At 31.1% G+C, this 14,825-nt stretch overlaps 1 protein-coding gene across 9 annotated transcripts in view; it reads left to right on the forward strand.

The window, feature by feature from the left end:
* The window catches only part of LOC118194022 (cell adhesion molecule Dscam1-like), a 234,218-nt gene that overhangs the window by 86,723 nt on the left and 132,670 nt on the right, over positions 1–14,825 (forward strand). Inside the window, exons 1-3 of one of the 9 annotated variants that reach the window (XM_085819454.1) lie at positions 9,038–9,263; positions 10,062–10,340; positions 13,000–13,119. The exons of 7 other annotated variants lie outside the window; for them this stretch is intronic. In XM_085819454.1, coding sequence (XP_085675580.1) covers positions 9,170–9,263; positions 10,062–10,340; positions 13,000–13,119 — 493 coding nt within the window. In that variant the 5' untranslated portion in view covers positions 9,038–9,169. Of the gene's footprint in view, positions 1–1,927; positions 2,048–4,279; positions 4,451–9,037; positions 9,264–10,061; positions 10,341–12,999; positions 13,120–14,825 lie in introns of those variants that run through there. One more of the 9 variants, XM_085819453.1, reaches the window with a different exon arrangement.

Below are 14,825 nucleotides of genomic sequence, written 5' to 3' on the forward strand. Positions count from 1 at the left end.
CTCATTAATTTACAAATTCATTTATTAATCATGTTAAGCTAGATTTTTCTGTACAATAAAATCTCCGTTTTCCTGCTCTTTTATGACATAATGATGCAAATCTTTATTATTAATTATGAAACAATTATAAAAGTCCTTGGTTTTGTTCTTTAATTTACATCCTTTGGAAACCTTTTGCGGAAAATAATAAAGCTTTTAATTAATACATGTAACTTCACCTTTTCTGTATATATTTTCCGAGCTGTTTTTATCTTTCTTTCTGCTGAAGCATCTTCCTCCAACTATTAAGTTTATCTTTTATCTTCATTGGCAAAAAAATAATTTTTATTCAGTGATTGCAATAGATTTATATCATGAGAAAATATTCGCTTGTCTATTCGTCGGTTTTCATCCTTCATTAATATATCTTTCCATAGAAGAAGCATTTTCATATTTATATAACTCAAGTCTAAAGCTATTAAAAACCGGTAAAGGATTAATGTTACAATTAATTTTCGATCGAGTTTTCTGTTGGATTGCATTGAGCAAATAGCTTGCCTCTCAAAGTTTTGAAAATGCTCTAGTATCACCTGGATTTAATAATACTAATTTAGTTATTAATAAAATATTCTTTTGCCTTTTTACAGTATCTGTCCATTAACTAAACGTTTAATAATTTATATAAATATTTAGAAAACTTTTATTAGATACGCCGTATGTTCAATTTAAATGTGGATCTTCAGTAGAAGCAATAAATATATATATATATTTACGATGCACATAAGTCCTTCAACATACATTGACGTCTATCTATTTCAAAGCCTTTATCTATGCGTTTCTCTGCGGTCCTATCAACATCAATGGCTCTTTCAAAGTGTTTGTACTGTTTATGAAAAGTTAACTTCAAGCTTTCCATGAAATATTAATGTTACATTATCCAGGAAAGCGCTGGATATCTCAGTAGTCATAGTCCTCAGGTATGATTCTGTCTGCCAAACCCTTCTCCAGCACCTTCGCAGTGGAATCTGCTGTATAATATTTGCGTTTTGCACTAGAAGTGTTATATCCAGAAGTGCTGTTCATTCTCCTGCCATAGTGTAACAAATTGTCAAATAATAGCTTAGTACGTCTCGGCTTCTATGATTGTTTAAAAAAAGGGCTGCTAATTCGTCATCTTTGCAAGGCACACCAAATAAATTTTGCAAGATGCGAAGAGATTAAGTTAAGAAATGCAGGTTTTGAGAGCTCCGTGTCTAGTAACTGTGGCCACAATCATATATATATTCGGCGAAACTACGGTTCATCTATAAAAGATAATTATTCTAAAACAGAAATGTCACTGCCAATAAAGTGCTTACAAAATAACCATCAGAGATGACTTATGCAGTGACAGAGTTATGCTTCCCACAAGAAACTAATCAAGTCCGTTTCTGCTTACGAAGAGGGGCCCACCAGCAGCCGAGCGGTAAAGTCGCTGAACACTGGTAGTTCGGTCCGAGGTTCGAATCCCGCGAACGGGCTGGCTGCATGGGTGTTTTCGTGGTTTTCCCCATGTGTAACGTGTATACGAGCCAGTTTCCCATAGAAAGTCCTCCACGAAGGCATCCCTCCCTTTAGGCAGATAGCCCTCGAGGCTTTGCCGTAATTAAATAACCTAACCTAACCTGCTTACTAAGAATTTATTCTTCCTTGCATTAAACTGACTAATCAACCTCCCACGCATGAAGGAACGATATAGGAATCAGAGAAACTCTGCAAACAAAATATGATTAAAATTATGACCGTTAAATAGGCGGTTTACTTCTAAGTTGAACACGCTGTGTGTAATGGGATAATACGCGTGATGAGAAGTAATTAAGAAAATTCAGGTAATTATGCTGAGCATTTATTTTGAGTAAATGTAAGAAAATTAAATAATATTTCATTTAAAAATGATATCTTTTCCCAGTTCCTCCTTCATGGAAAATAATTCCCGAAGATCACGATGCAGTTAATGGTGATTCCTTACTCCTACACTGTCAAGGATCGGGAAGGCCGGAACCCATCACGACTTGGTCCCGCACTTTTGGTATGTATTGACTTTTACGAGTTCTAATTATTGAAAGTAGGAATACATATACGTATAAAGGCAATAATAACAAATATCAGACTTTTTGTAAGTTCTTAAAACGTTCAGAACCTTACCAAGAAATGACAGAAGATACAGGAAGTTAACAGGACTATATTTCTAAAACGTTATTTAATTACTCTTTCCATTTAAAACTATGCCTTTTCTGGATATTTGTGCCTGGGGGACACTGTATTAAAGAAATAATTGGGTCATATATTTAATCACTATTATTTTTATAATTTTATATTTCCGCAGAATATTCGTCTGTTGTTCCATAAATTTTATTTCTTTCGCAATGATATTCATCAGGAATTTTTAACGCAATTTTTGATTTTCTGTTCTTTTGCTTAGTAAACAACTAGTTTATAGAAACGATATTATTTAACATTAAGTAGTAATAATTCTGCATAACTGAACAATAATTCTACATGTTTGGAGATTTTTTTAATCAAAATGAAGGTTTTATTTACCTATTTCTTAGGTTACAACTAAAGGAAAACATTAATTTTAAATTTTCATTTATGCTTTTTCGGTTCAAATATATTAAAAAATAAAAGGTGGGTCTCATTTAGTGTGGAAGCAACAATGAATCTTTATTTTATGTAATTAAATACGTTCATCTAAAAGCTGAATGACATTTTATTCTTCGATGTTTTTCGATGTGATTGATGATTCTAGTTGTTGTGAAAGCATTTAATAAAAACAAGGTTTAGTTTAAATAATTAATTAAAACATATATGTACATGCCTTACAAATTTCTTAATTTTCATTTGTTTCCAGTCCCTGGGTTATGACGTACGTTATTTTGTTTAACTTAGAACTCCCTTGCATTTAATTTTGCTGTACTTTTAGTGAAAATGATAGAATAGAGTTTTCTTGTTGTGTATAATTCTATTTTCCAGTGCACAAAGCACGTGATATTCCCCCAACGTTGAAATAATTAATGATTTTTTTACACCTCGATGGTGGTATATTGTTTTTAATTAATATATAAAATACATTGTAGAAAAATTATATCAGTAAACATGATCTGGTTTGGAAATGGACAGGAAGGAGGAAAAGAACCCTTGGAAAGAATGAAAATGTTGGAAAGTGTTGCCTTTGCTCCAAACTTGAACACTTTCACTTCAGACAGTTACTCATTTTAAATTTTCGTGCACTTTTCGTACATAACGGATTAACAAGGCATTTTCTAATTAATAAAAGATGTTTCTAATTTGATGTACTACATAAACAGGCAAGAAATCCTTTGTTTTCAATTTTTTATATTTTTTCAATTTCTTTTTAATATTTAAAACATATGCGCTTTTAATGGTTACCTCTTCTGTGAGATGTAGCCTCCAATCAGAAGATTTCAGACGTCAGTTTGTTTAGGTGGGTTGCTTACGTGCAGTAGCCTAAGAACAATATATAAACTATCAACCTGAAGCAATATTCCAGTTCTAAAAGAAAAAAAAATTGCTGAAAAGCAAATAAAAAATAGAGAAATAGAAATAATGTATTTGAAGATTGTTTCATAAAAATTAGAAATTCAGACACATATTGTGAAGTCTAAAGCCATTTTATCATTTGCGAACCTAGACAACTGCGAAGAGTCTCTAAGATATGAAATATTATTTCTTCTTATACACAAATAATATTACGTTGAAAGATTAACAATTTGCCGAGGCAAGCACACAGGCCGAAATGCGTGGTTCTTCAATTTCTGACTAACTACCTCCGCGCTCGTGAAGTAAGAAAGCACACCTTCGAACTCGTTTCCTTTCTATTTCACTCAGAATACTTCCGCTGCTAATTTGAATCCTTGCGCGTTCTACTAAAATTTACATACTCTGGCATTGGCAGTTCCAGGGGAAAGTAAGGCTTGACAGGAAAGATAGTTTAAACTTAAAATAAATGTTAGTTAAAATAAATATAAACCCTACAGCATATTCTACATAAAATAGCGTACAGGACCAAATTTTCTTTGCCTAGAAACACAAGATATTCTTGCTCCTACCTGAAACATAGTAATATTCATTAAGGTAAGATATTAAGAGGTAAAATCTATATTGTAATAAAGAGTAAAATTCACCGTTTCATAAAAATCGTGTTTACATTAATTTAAACTTTTAAATAGAATCTTGTTATATTGAATTATTTTCTACTTTTATATGCGTTTAAAATCTAAAATATGTTTTTCTCAACTAGGTTTGTCTAACGATTTTGTGACACTGTCAGGGCCAAATCGACCAATAATTTCTTCCAATGGTACCTTAATTATTTCAGAAATTTCAAAGGAAAATGAAGGCATGTACAAGTGTAATGTATCTAATGGTATTGGAAAAGCTCTTGTCAAAACTGTTATTATCAAAGTCACAGGTATGTAGTCAATTAGAAGATAGTTTGCAGCAGCAGTTCTTATATTTGACCATAGTTGTGAACATTTTCAGAATAATATGTGTGGTTAACGTATTATAAATATATTTTAATAAAGCTTTATAAAAGTAATTAAAAGTTCTTTTTAAGTCGGTTAGTTTTTAAGAAAATCATTTTAATGCAGTTTGTCGTTAACACTTGAAAATGAGTATTTGTGTAATTATTATCATTCGAAATACAAATAAAATGCATACTCTCTACGTGTATGATTTTATACCAGGCATGGAAAATTTGCTTCCACATATTTTCTTGAAAGTCTGTGATGGATATTGTATATAAAATAAAACCAGAAAATGCATTTGGTAAAGGCTAGAATTTGTTGTTTAGAGTGCTGAAGCTGCTGTCACTGTGTGTTTAAAAACACAGACTAGGAACTTTGCAATTTATCTTTTTAAAGAAGCACATTTAATTGCGCAGTCTGATCCAGCTTCTCTCTTCTGTTTGGCGTAACAGATAACAGATTATTTACCAGCTCCTGCAGTTCAGTGCAATTACTCGGTTGGAGTCTCATCTGAGAATCCTCTTACTGGGCAAGGAGTGGTAGTCTAGCAAATGTCACCTTGGAGAGGTTTCACAAATACTCTCACCGAGCCCCCGGGTCCCACTCCGGGATCATACGGATTTCTTAATTTCCATCCTCCACACTTTCGAGCTGGACCCGAGGGATTACCGCGCCCTGTTCTCGGTGCTACTTGTGCGGCGTGACCTAGTCGTTTGAAAGTTTGACTGGTCGTCTAAATGCTCCCGCCAGTACTACGCGGGCTGCCCGTCACCGAGGCCATTACCCAGCAAACCCGCTCTACCAAGCTACTGATGCCGTCGGCTCTAGGACTTATGCCAATCCTTCGGATCTGACAGTAATGAAACGATCATCCTCGAGTTCTAGAACTGCCAAGCTCATCAATTTTATACCCCGGTAGCCGAGACTATCTAATTACAGATCTTAGCCAGAAACTGGGGTATCTGTTTGCTGTGAAACGTATCTTACCAAGTTTAATCGAATGTGGAAAGATCTCATAACATTTCTGTGTATTTTAATTTATCCGTAACCATGTAAACGTGCAACGTCTTACACTTTGCGCTCGAATTACTTTCGTCTACAATAATATCTAATCCTTTTAACCGTTTTCATATTTCATTTTAAGGAACAAACACATTGTTCTGATTTTCACTATATGATTTGACCAAATATGCTCATCATGATGTACTTCCTGATTCAGTTTGTCCTTATTTGTGTCTATTATGTAAAAGTTACAATTTGCTTAGTAATGCGTTGCTTGTTTATAACATGCCGATATCATTTAAGAATAATACACCTGAAAAATTATTTCGTTAAATTTTTGTTTTGAATCTTGTGTGAAAGTAATCTAAGTTTCCATTTATTGTGTTTCTCAAAAGGGTATAATAGGTAAATGCAAAAAGAGTAGAATAGAAATGAGTTCCTTTCATTATCCATATTCTTAAAACCAAATGTCCTAAAACTAGAAATAGAATATTCTATTCATGTTCAGTACAATATATGGCATATTTCGCAACGAATAGTAGGTTTCAAAATTACTTTTAAGACTGTCTTTCCAAACTTCACTAAATTAAACACATAAATCTTCAATAAATATTTTGTTTTGTGTTCTTCATACGTTCATTTTTGAAAAAGAGTCTTTATTTTTATTTCAAGATGTATGTAATTTTGTAAGCTATTAATGACTGTTATAAGAAGAAACGTATGGAAAACATTTTTCACTTTTTCAAAACTGGAATACACTAAAAGGGTATTTAACCTATGCCCTTGTATTACCTTTTCTAAATTATTATAGACATGATAATTTGCTTACCTTAAATTTCTGCGTTATGAATATGCATCCATTGTATTGTATTGTTGAAGATTTATATCTATTTTGTCTATAACATTTTTTTCTTTGGCCAGCTCTTACTGCTTATTTCGGAAAGCTACAGATTTCCTATTGTTTTTCATCAAGTTACAGAGCAATGATGAAATGCAGGTAGATGCTGTATAACTGAATATTACATTCACGTTTTTATGCTAATGATTTATCATATGCAATTCCCGTTTCTTAATACGTTTCTGTTCAGCTTTTACAGACGGAAACTCCCGTATGTAAGGGTTGCTTTCGTATTCATTACACGTAAATAGTATTTCTGCTAGGCCTTTGATATATCCGATTCCGGGTTGGGGGTATATTGGAAGAAAAGTAATAAAGGTGCAAAGTGAGAGTGTCCTTTTTTTAATAAAATCAAGAACACCCCATTTATTTATGATGTTTTGAGGAACTCTGAAATTTCAGGGCTAAAACCCTAACGCTCAGAAGGTTATATAAATTACTTAAAATTCTAAGTGATACTATATGTTTTTTATTTCCAATGCAGAAAACAGTCTGCACTGTCTTCTGCAAATATATGCACAAATACAATAAATATATATCTTCAAAAGTTGCTGGCAATAAGATAAAATATCTGAAAAACAGGATGAAGAGAAGTTAAATTTACAACCGTTAAAGCTGCCAGTTAGCTAGAAGTCTCTAGCTTCCGAGTATTGACCACTAAGAATCTCTTCAGTAAAAAATGGTCAGAAGAGAAGCTGTGCTTCACCCATTGTTGCTTTGTTGAAGAGTATTTTCCATTTACAAATTGCAGATAAGTGTATCGTATAAAATTTCCAAGCAATTATCACGAGGTGGTCCGTCTATGTACCCACTTACAGCAACACCTCTTAGTACCGAAATGAGCTAAATGAGTTCTTTCTGAAACTTGTTTTTAATTCGGTTTAAAATGAAACTGTCTATGGTATGCGATGTACTACATGTTTATATTCAATCTTCGAAACGTGATCCTAAAGCTAAATCTCTGGTGGTTAATTTCTGATGGTGGGGCTTGCTGATTTTGACACTTTTGTTTCCTATAAAGCACATACATATCATTGGTTACTTCACTGATAATATAAATGCGTATGATTTTCCTTTCAAATTTACCCACGCTGAATGCATTTCTTCCTAGATAAATATTCTTCATGGATTTTCTATAGCCAGCTATTGACGTATACGCAATGATTGATTTTATATGCTTTAAGTAATTTAAGCATTTTATTGTAATGTTGAAAGTGGTGCTCAAAATTTCTATGGAATATTAAAGTATTGTGTTAAATTGAGGTTTTTTGTAATAATAAGCAATCGAAAATCTAATAAAGAATAAATAGTCAAAATGGTTCTGGTGGATTTCAACCAATTTGTTTCTAAATTATTATAACAACCGTTTCTTAAATAAATATGAAAACATTCTACGTATGATGCTTCTATAAAAATCATTTTACACGCTAATTTTCTTCTAGTACTGTATATCCTTTAAACTATTATTATATTATTATTTCGAATAAAGAATCTATAGCATCATATTAAGTGACGAATAAGTTATTTTATAATGTTTACCATTTCCTTTGGTTTATTTAACAACTGAAACAATCAGATGTATTTTGTTACATAAAATAGACACTTTCACAATCAATTCTTCTGAGAAGACATACAGGTATGAATTTATATGATTGAGTATTTGTAATAAGAAATATGTAATTTTTTAAAAAATATGTTTAAAATAGTTAAAAAAGCCCTTGTTTGATTGGAATGCATACACGATGCTTTATCAGTGAGCTGTAAAAATTGGTAATCCCATTTGAATAATTTACAACAATTGAACAGTTTTAGTTATTGAATTATTTATATTTAAAAGATACACGCTTGAAGTTATGAAGGTATAGAAGTTATAACCGGTAATGCTTCTGAAAAGCTAATATGATCTGTCTCCTTGCGCTATTTATATTGCTCAATAATTGCTCAAAAAATAAATGTAGATTGAAAGCGCTGTATGACCGCATGATTTTGATTGCCCCCTATAACGTCAAGTATAAGAAATAAGACCTAGTACTAATTTGTAACTTTATAGGAAAGATAACTTAATAACATTATTTTGTATATCAGAATAAAATATTTATATGACGAAAACGTTTTTTATGAAGCATTATTTTCAAGAGCTTTTATCAAAAACCGCATGTGCAAAAAATGCACTGCCTGCGTTTTGCAGCCTACAGACCGAATATTTTTCTCTTTTCATTTATTTTTGATCAACTGGAAAGATTTTGTATTTCACCTATATCGTATTCCTTCCATTTATATCATTGTAATTGCTTCAAGCCAATTATAATAACAATTCGTATTTTGTGATTATAAAACATTTATAATGATGATCACAACAAATAACTTATGTTGCTATTCTTTAGCATTTGTATTGCCATATTTTACCAGTTTTCAGAAACACTGTGAAAATGGTTTAAAATATGTGCACGTGGTGATTCATTTTAAGATTTGTAGAAATTTATGATTGGTTCTTGACATTATTTGGAAATATAAGGGATAAAAATAATTTTTACAACACTTTGGTAAATATTTTTAGTTCGTCCTTTTAACCATTGAGGGCGCTACGATGACTGGTAGGTGATGTGCATGAAAACGCCATGTCGGTTCGAGATCTTTTGTGACAATCAAACTCATTCACTTAATAATTTGCTTGTAAAATTGTCTGTTGTATCTGTGCTAACATTAATAGTTTATATCACATATTAAAAGGTTTCAACATTTATATTCTGATAAAATTTGAATGGATTGCTTCACACCAGTTATGGATAAATCATTAAAGATATGCATTATGTCCATGGCTTATCTCCTATTAACGATCATTCGTCAATCTCTAGGTAAGTAGCAGCATAAATTTTCTTTAAATAATGGTGTAATTTTTTGAAACAATATTTACTACCTTTTTAATAATAATCAATTATTACTTTTATTGAGATCTGCTAAAACCTGCATGTGTACTTATTATTTTGCATATGCACTTATTATTTTTACTCCTGCTGATAGTTTTCTGAAGAAATAGTTTTTACTTCCTTCATCTTAAACTATATCCTTATTTATTTATCCATACTGCGTATCTGCCAAAACGCAGAAATACATTTTAAATGGCTTTCCTATGTTTTAATTGCCATATTTACAATATAATTCTTAGTATATGTTGTGTTACAATACAAAATTGAAGTATACTAATATGGTTGTATACCGCGTTTTCTTAAATTTTATTCGACTACATTTCATATTGTTTCCCGTTTAAATCTTCAAATCTTCTTTTTCATACTGTTATTGCTGATTGTCGTATTATATTTTCCAAAGAGATTTTTAACTTTACATCTTATATATCTGCAGCAGTCAAACTTGTTTTTTCGCATATCTTAGAAATTAAAAAATAAAAGTTAAATAATAATAAAAAATTTTAATTGATCTTAATAATTGATAATAAGTCAATGTTTAAATATTTTCTGAATTTTTTTATTTATATTTTAAACTTTATTCTCTTAAGATAATTTTTATATTTTAGCTTTTATTCAGTTATTTTTAAATTGGTTAAAACTTGCATAATGCACTTGACATGTAACTTTCTGGTTTGAAACTATTATGTTAATCACTATTCAAATGTAAAGCTGTTTTCCTATTTTTAGGAGAAGGCCCTTTGAAGATTCAACCGTTTTCCTTTCCTAGTAGATCAACTATTGGAAAACGCGTTACAGCAACATGTTCTACTTCAACGAATGAAAAAATGGACTTTAAATGGCTAAAAAATGGAAGGGAATTAGTTAATTTTCATAGCGTCCGTTCTTTTCCTGAATTTTCTACTCTCATTATTGACTCCCTTACAGAGGAAGACGCAGGAAATTACACATGTGTAGCCAGTTCTAGAGGATACGTCGAGAGCTTCACGACGATTCTGGAAGTTTTAGGTAACTTATTTAATCTCTTAAAATGTATAATTATAAATATATATGTATTTACATAATTTTATATATATATATTACGTAAACGTTATAACTTAGGATAGGTAATTTATATTATTAATGTAGTATACAATAGTTTCTTTGAACAGGAATGTGGTTTATTTGATCAATCTATTAATTTTTAATATAGCAAATTTTTGAAACTATGGTGAAGGCCGGTTCATTTAATAGTGTTAATGAAATGTTAGCAGTTTAAGTACTATGTAAGGTTTTCTGAATATTTGGATAGTTAAAAGTCCTCAGTCTTTAAAAGTAAGAGATACTGGTTAATACATGAATCTTTTTTGAAGTCAAAGAAAAGGTACTTTTAAATTATTCAATGCTCTTCAAAATACAAATCAATTTTTCAAAGCAAAGCGGTAATTAATTGTATTATCAAACTAGGTATTTATAGAGCATTAAATGAATTAGCTTCCGTTTATTAATAATGCTTTTGTTTATATTTTTCATACTCAGTTTTAGATTCTTATTGTCCATTTTACCTTTTCAAATGTTAACTCTTTTACATAATAATAATAGGGATAATGGAGATTTTTTTTAATATTCTTCAAATAATCATATTTGAAATTAATTAATTTTTTATTAACATGTAGTATAAGAATTCTGTGTATAAGCAAATAAAATTAAAATGTTCTGAGTAAAAGGTAAATTAAGATACAATAACACGCCGAACAAGTATTAATTTAGAGGTCAAACAACAAAAGTCAGAGTTATATTTTCAAATTTTCAGAGGATTAGTTTCGATGGTTTTACCGAATCATCATAAATCATTTCATTTGTGCTTTTGCAGCTGAGGATGATAGTTCGGTAAAACCATCGAAACTAGTCCTGTGAAAATTTGAAAATATAACACTGATTTTTGTTGTTGGACCAATTTTACGATTTAATTTTACGATAAAAGGTAAATTATCGTAAAATGATTTTATAATAAAATTCCCAATGTAATCCATTTGTAGTTTATGCTAAACAGAACGTAATCAAATTAATTATCAGGAAAAAAGTATAGCTTTTAACTAAGGATATTTGTTTTGCAAAATTTTGTTGACTAATTATACAAAAACTGATATCTAAAAGTTACGAAAAGCACAGCATGACTTGAAATAGCAGTTTGTTTTGAACTATCATGAGCATAATTTTATAGAGTTTAACCTTTTTTAAATTAGGCTTTACTGTTCTTCATATCGCGTCTAAACAAAACTGATATATATGGTTAAAAAGATTTGCTTTCCATTGATCCCTAAACTGCTGACAGACGGCTGAAAATTTGGAATGCAACTTCATAAACCATCTTTTCTGTTCTCCCTTCCCTCATGAAAAGGTAAATGCTAGGCAGTTAGAACTCTGAAGTTTTCAACCTCAAACGATTCGGAATTTCTTAAACAAGAAGATTTAATACGACGGAAAGCTCATTAAGTGCAACAGAATAACTAGTGCGCAGTTTAAAACCGCTCATAACATCAAATCAGATTAAACAAATTATTACAATGATATATAGTAAATTAAGCAAATCAATAAATTTATTTAGTTTTGATAGAACCAACTCACTATAAAATTTGCCTCCATAACATGATGAACATAACTTACCTTAATACCACCAGTTATTCATGCTAATTGTTAGTACACTTACCGCTTAGTTCGTTGATTACACAATTTCTTGGCATAACTAGCAAGTTGTTAGTCAAACTATATAAACTGAAATACGCGTTAATTATCCCTGTCGCATAAGTAGCACCTATTTATGGTGTCATATACGATAAATATCTCGATAATCAGATTTGAATTTAAATTACTTTTGATCTTTAAAGGAAATAAAAATGAAATTTTTGTAAATGCATCTTTCAGAACTACCAGCAAAATTTCATAAAAAGTGTGCAATCTTAGTACAATGAAATTTCTTAGGTAGAAAAACCCACTCATCCATACCAGGGGAAAATTTGTGTGCACATTTCGAGTTTTATTTCGTTATAAGGTATTTTCTCCCTCCTTTCCGCATGCCTTCGTGATGTAATTCGTAGCATATTCGACGCGTATTCGAGACGTCATGGGTTCGAATTCCGACGAGGACATTGCATACTTTTCACGTTTTGTGCTTCAAAACAATCTAATGTCTCTTAACCTTAAAGTCAGACCCGTTAGAAGAGAAAACATTCTGTGTAGAAATTTATAATTATAAAAATATTTTTAATATAGTACAAATGCAGTTCTTTCTAGAATGAAATAAAAGTATATTCAGTTTTCACTTTTAATTCAAAACATACAAACTGTTAATTGTTTTTACTTCATTATCAATTTTTTCGTTCTAATATTTTTATCATGATCAAAATTCTTAAGTTTAGAGAAAAATATAGAGATGAATTTCTATCATGTGACGAATTTATTATAAATAATTCTGAAACCTAATTTATATGAAAAATATGTTAACGTTCAAGGAAGATATACTGGAATGCTGTATTTTAACTGCAATTAGACACACGTTTATTAATGTCACTTAATACTTTTCAATTTATTTATTTTAATTATGATTAGACCTCTTTTTCTAAGATTTCCAGTGTTTTTTTCTGTATTAAACGTCCTTAAATTATACGTAATACGTTATGTATTTCAGTTCCTCCATCTTGGCTTAATTCACCTAAGGACGTTGATGCAGTTAGTGGGGATAAAATTATTCTCGACTGTTCTGCGACTGGAAAGCCATTACCATCCATTACATGGTACAGAACGTCAGGTAAACTTGGTTTATATTTCTAAATACTTCAAGTTCGTGCAATTTTGTAACGATCTGAAAAAAAGCCGAACAAACACATACATATCTTTGATGTATGCCATAAGTGTCCCTTTGTGCTGTTTCCATTTACATGAAACTTTCTGTACTGTTTTTTAAATATTTTTTTCATTATCCGAAACTAAAAATGTGCAAGGAAGCGATTATCATGCATAATTCTCAAAAGAACCTTTCTTAAAAACCGAACATGTGTCAACTGCCCCGCGAAAAAAACATTTAAATAACTTTTTCTCAAAACGTCGAATTTGCTGATACATACTTTTGCCAGGGTGTCAACAACATTATTCTTATTTATAATTATTAAGCAATAGAGATGAAATAAATTATGTTAAAAATATGCTTTCAAAAAGAAATTCTTTTTATTTGAAAGATGTTTTCATGATATGTAAACCTTGCAAATTTTGCTATTTGACCAAAATGGTTTTTGAAATTTTAGAATTTAAAACGTTTCTTTGAATGTTTTGCTTTCTTTCTTTCTTTGTTGCGTATGTTCGACATTCTAGACATTTTGATGATGTGTTTCTTAACTTTGTTAAAAAAAGGAAATCAAAGAAATCTCAGCAAGTTACGTTATATATAGTGTTAGAAACGTTTTTTAATAATCACAAATATGTCATAAATCAAAATCGTAAAAAACAACCTTATATTTAGCGTAGGTATAATGAAACACTCAATCGATTTCGAGGGCAGCTAAAGGTCCCTCCTCATCAGGAGAAAGAAATACATAGAAAGAAGAAAATAGGAAACACAGAAACACATGGTGCTTATCAGCACTGCACGTGGTTATAACTAGATGTTTAATCAGAGTTGCACTGGCCGCCTACTTTTACTGAGCCAAGCTGTCTGATCAAGCATAAAGAAATATTAGCGAAGTTAAAATAGGGAGCGAGGGGCAAATGCACATTACGCTCAAAATCTGAACTTCAAATAATGGAAAGCAACCACTGAAGGGATTTTTATACCCTCTGGTAGTACCAAGTGCGAGGAGGTAACGCCATCTATCGGCAAAAATAATTGAATTAAGACAGTAGAATTTTAAAGGCATTAGGAAGGACTGGATTGGACTTCAAATCATTAACTAAACTTTCTAAATCCTTGTGAATGTGAAAAGCCTCAAGAAAATCCAATTCGCCTATGGAAGAAGCCTTTTGGATGATTTTTGCAGACCCAAAATCAAAATTATGGTTAAAAGTCCAGCTATGATACGCTATTGAAGACTTGTTAATTTCCCCTTTTTTGACATAAGATTCATGTTCCTTGATACGAAACTTCAACGCTCTTTTTGTTTGGCCAATATATCTTAAACCACACTGACATGATATACTATAAATTCCCCAAGAATTCAAGACAGAAACGCAATCTTTTAGAATCGAAGGGTGAATTTTATTAATAGGGGAGAAACCGACTTGAAAATTGAATTTCTGGAGAATCCGTGCAATTTTATAGCTAACAGAAGGATAAAATGGAAGCACGACAAGGTCATTGATATTATTTCTAACAGTGGAATGTCTTCTTTGATGGGAATCTGAAAATTTTTTGACGGCTTTATCAATAATCACGGGAGAAAATCCACGGTCAATCGCAACTGCTCTCAAATAATTAAGTTCATTGGTAAGCAAAGATTCAGAGGAACAAACTTTTAGCGCGCG

Source organism: Stegodyphus dumicola, chromosome 6 (assembly GCF_044657685.1).
Source record: "Stegodyphus dumicola isolate Sdum_Otavi_A_Nest chromosome 6, ASM4465768v1".
Classification (NCBI taxonomy): Eukaryota; Metazoa; Arthropoda; class Arachnida; order Araneae; family Eresidae; genus Stegodyphus; species Stegodyphus dumicola.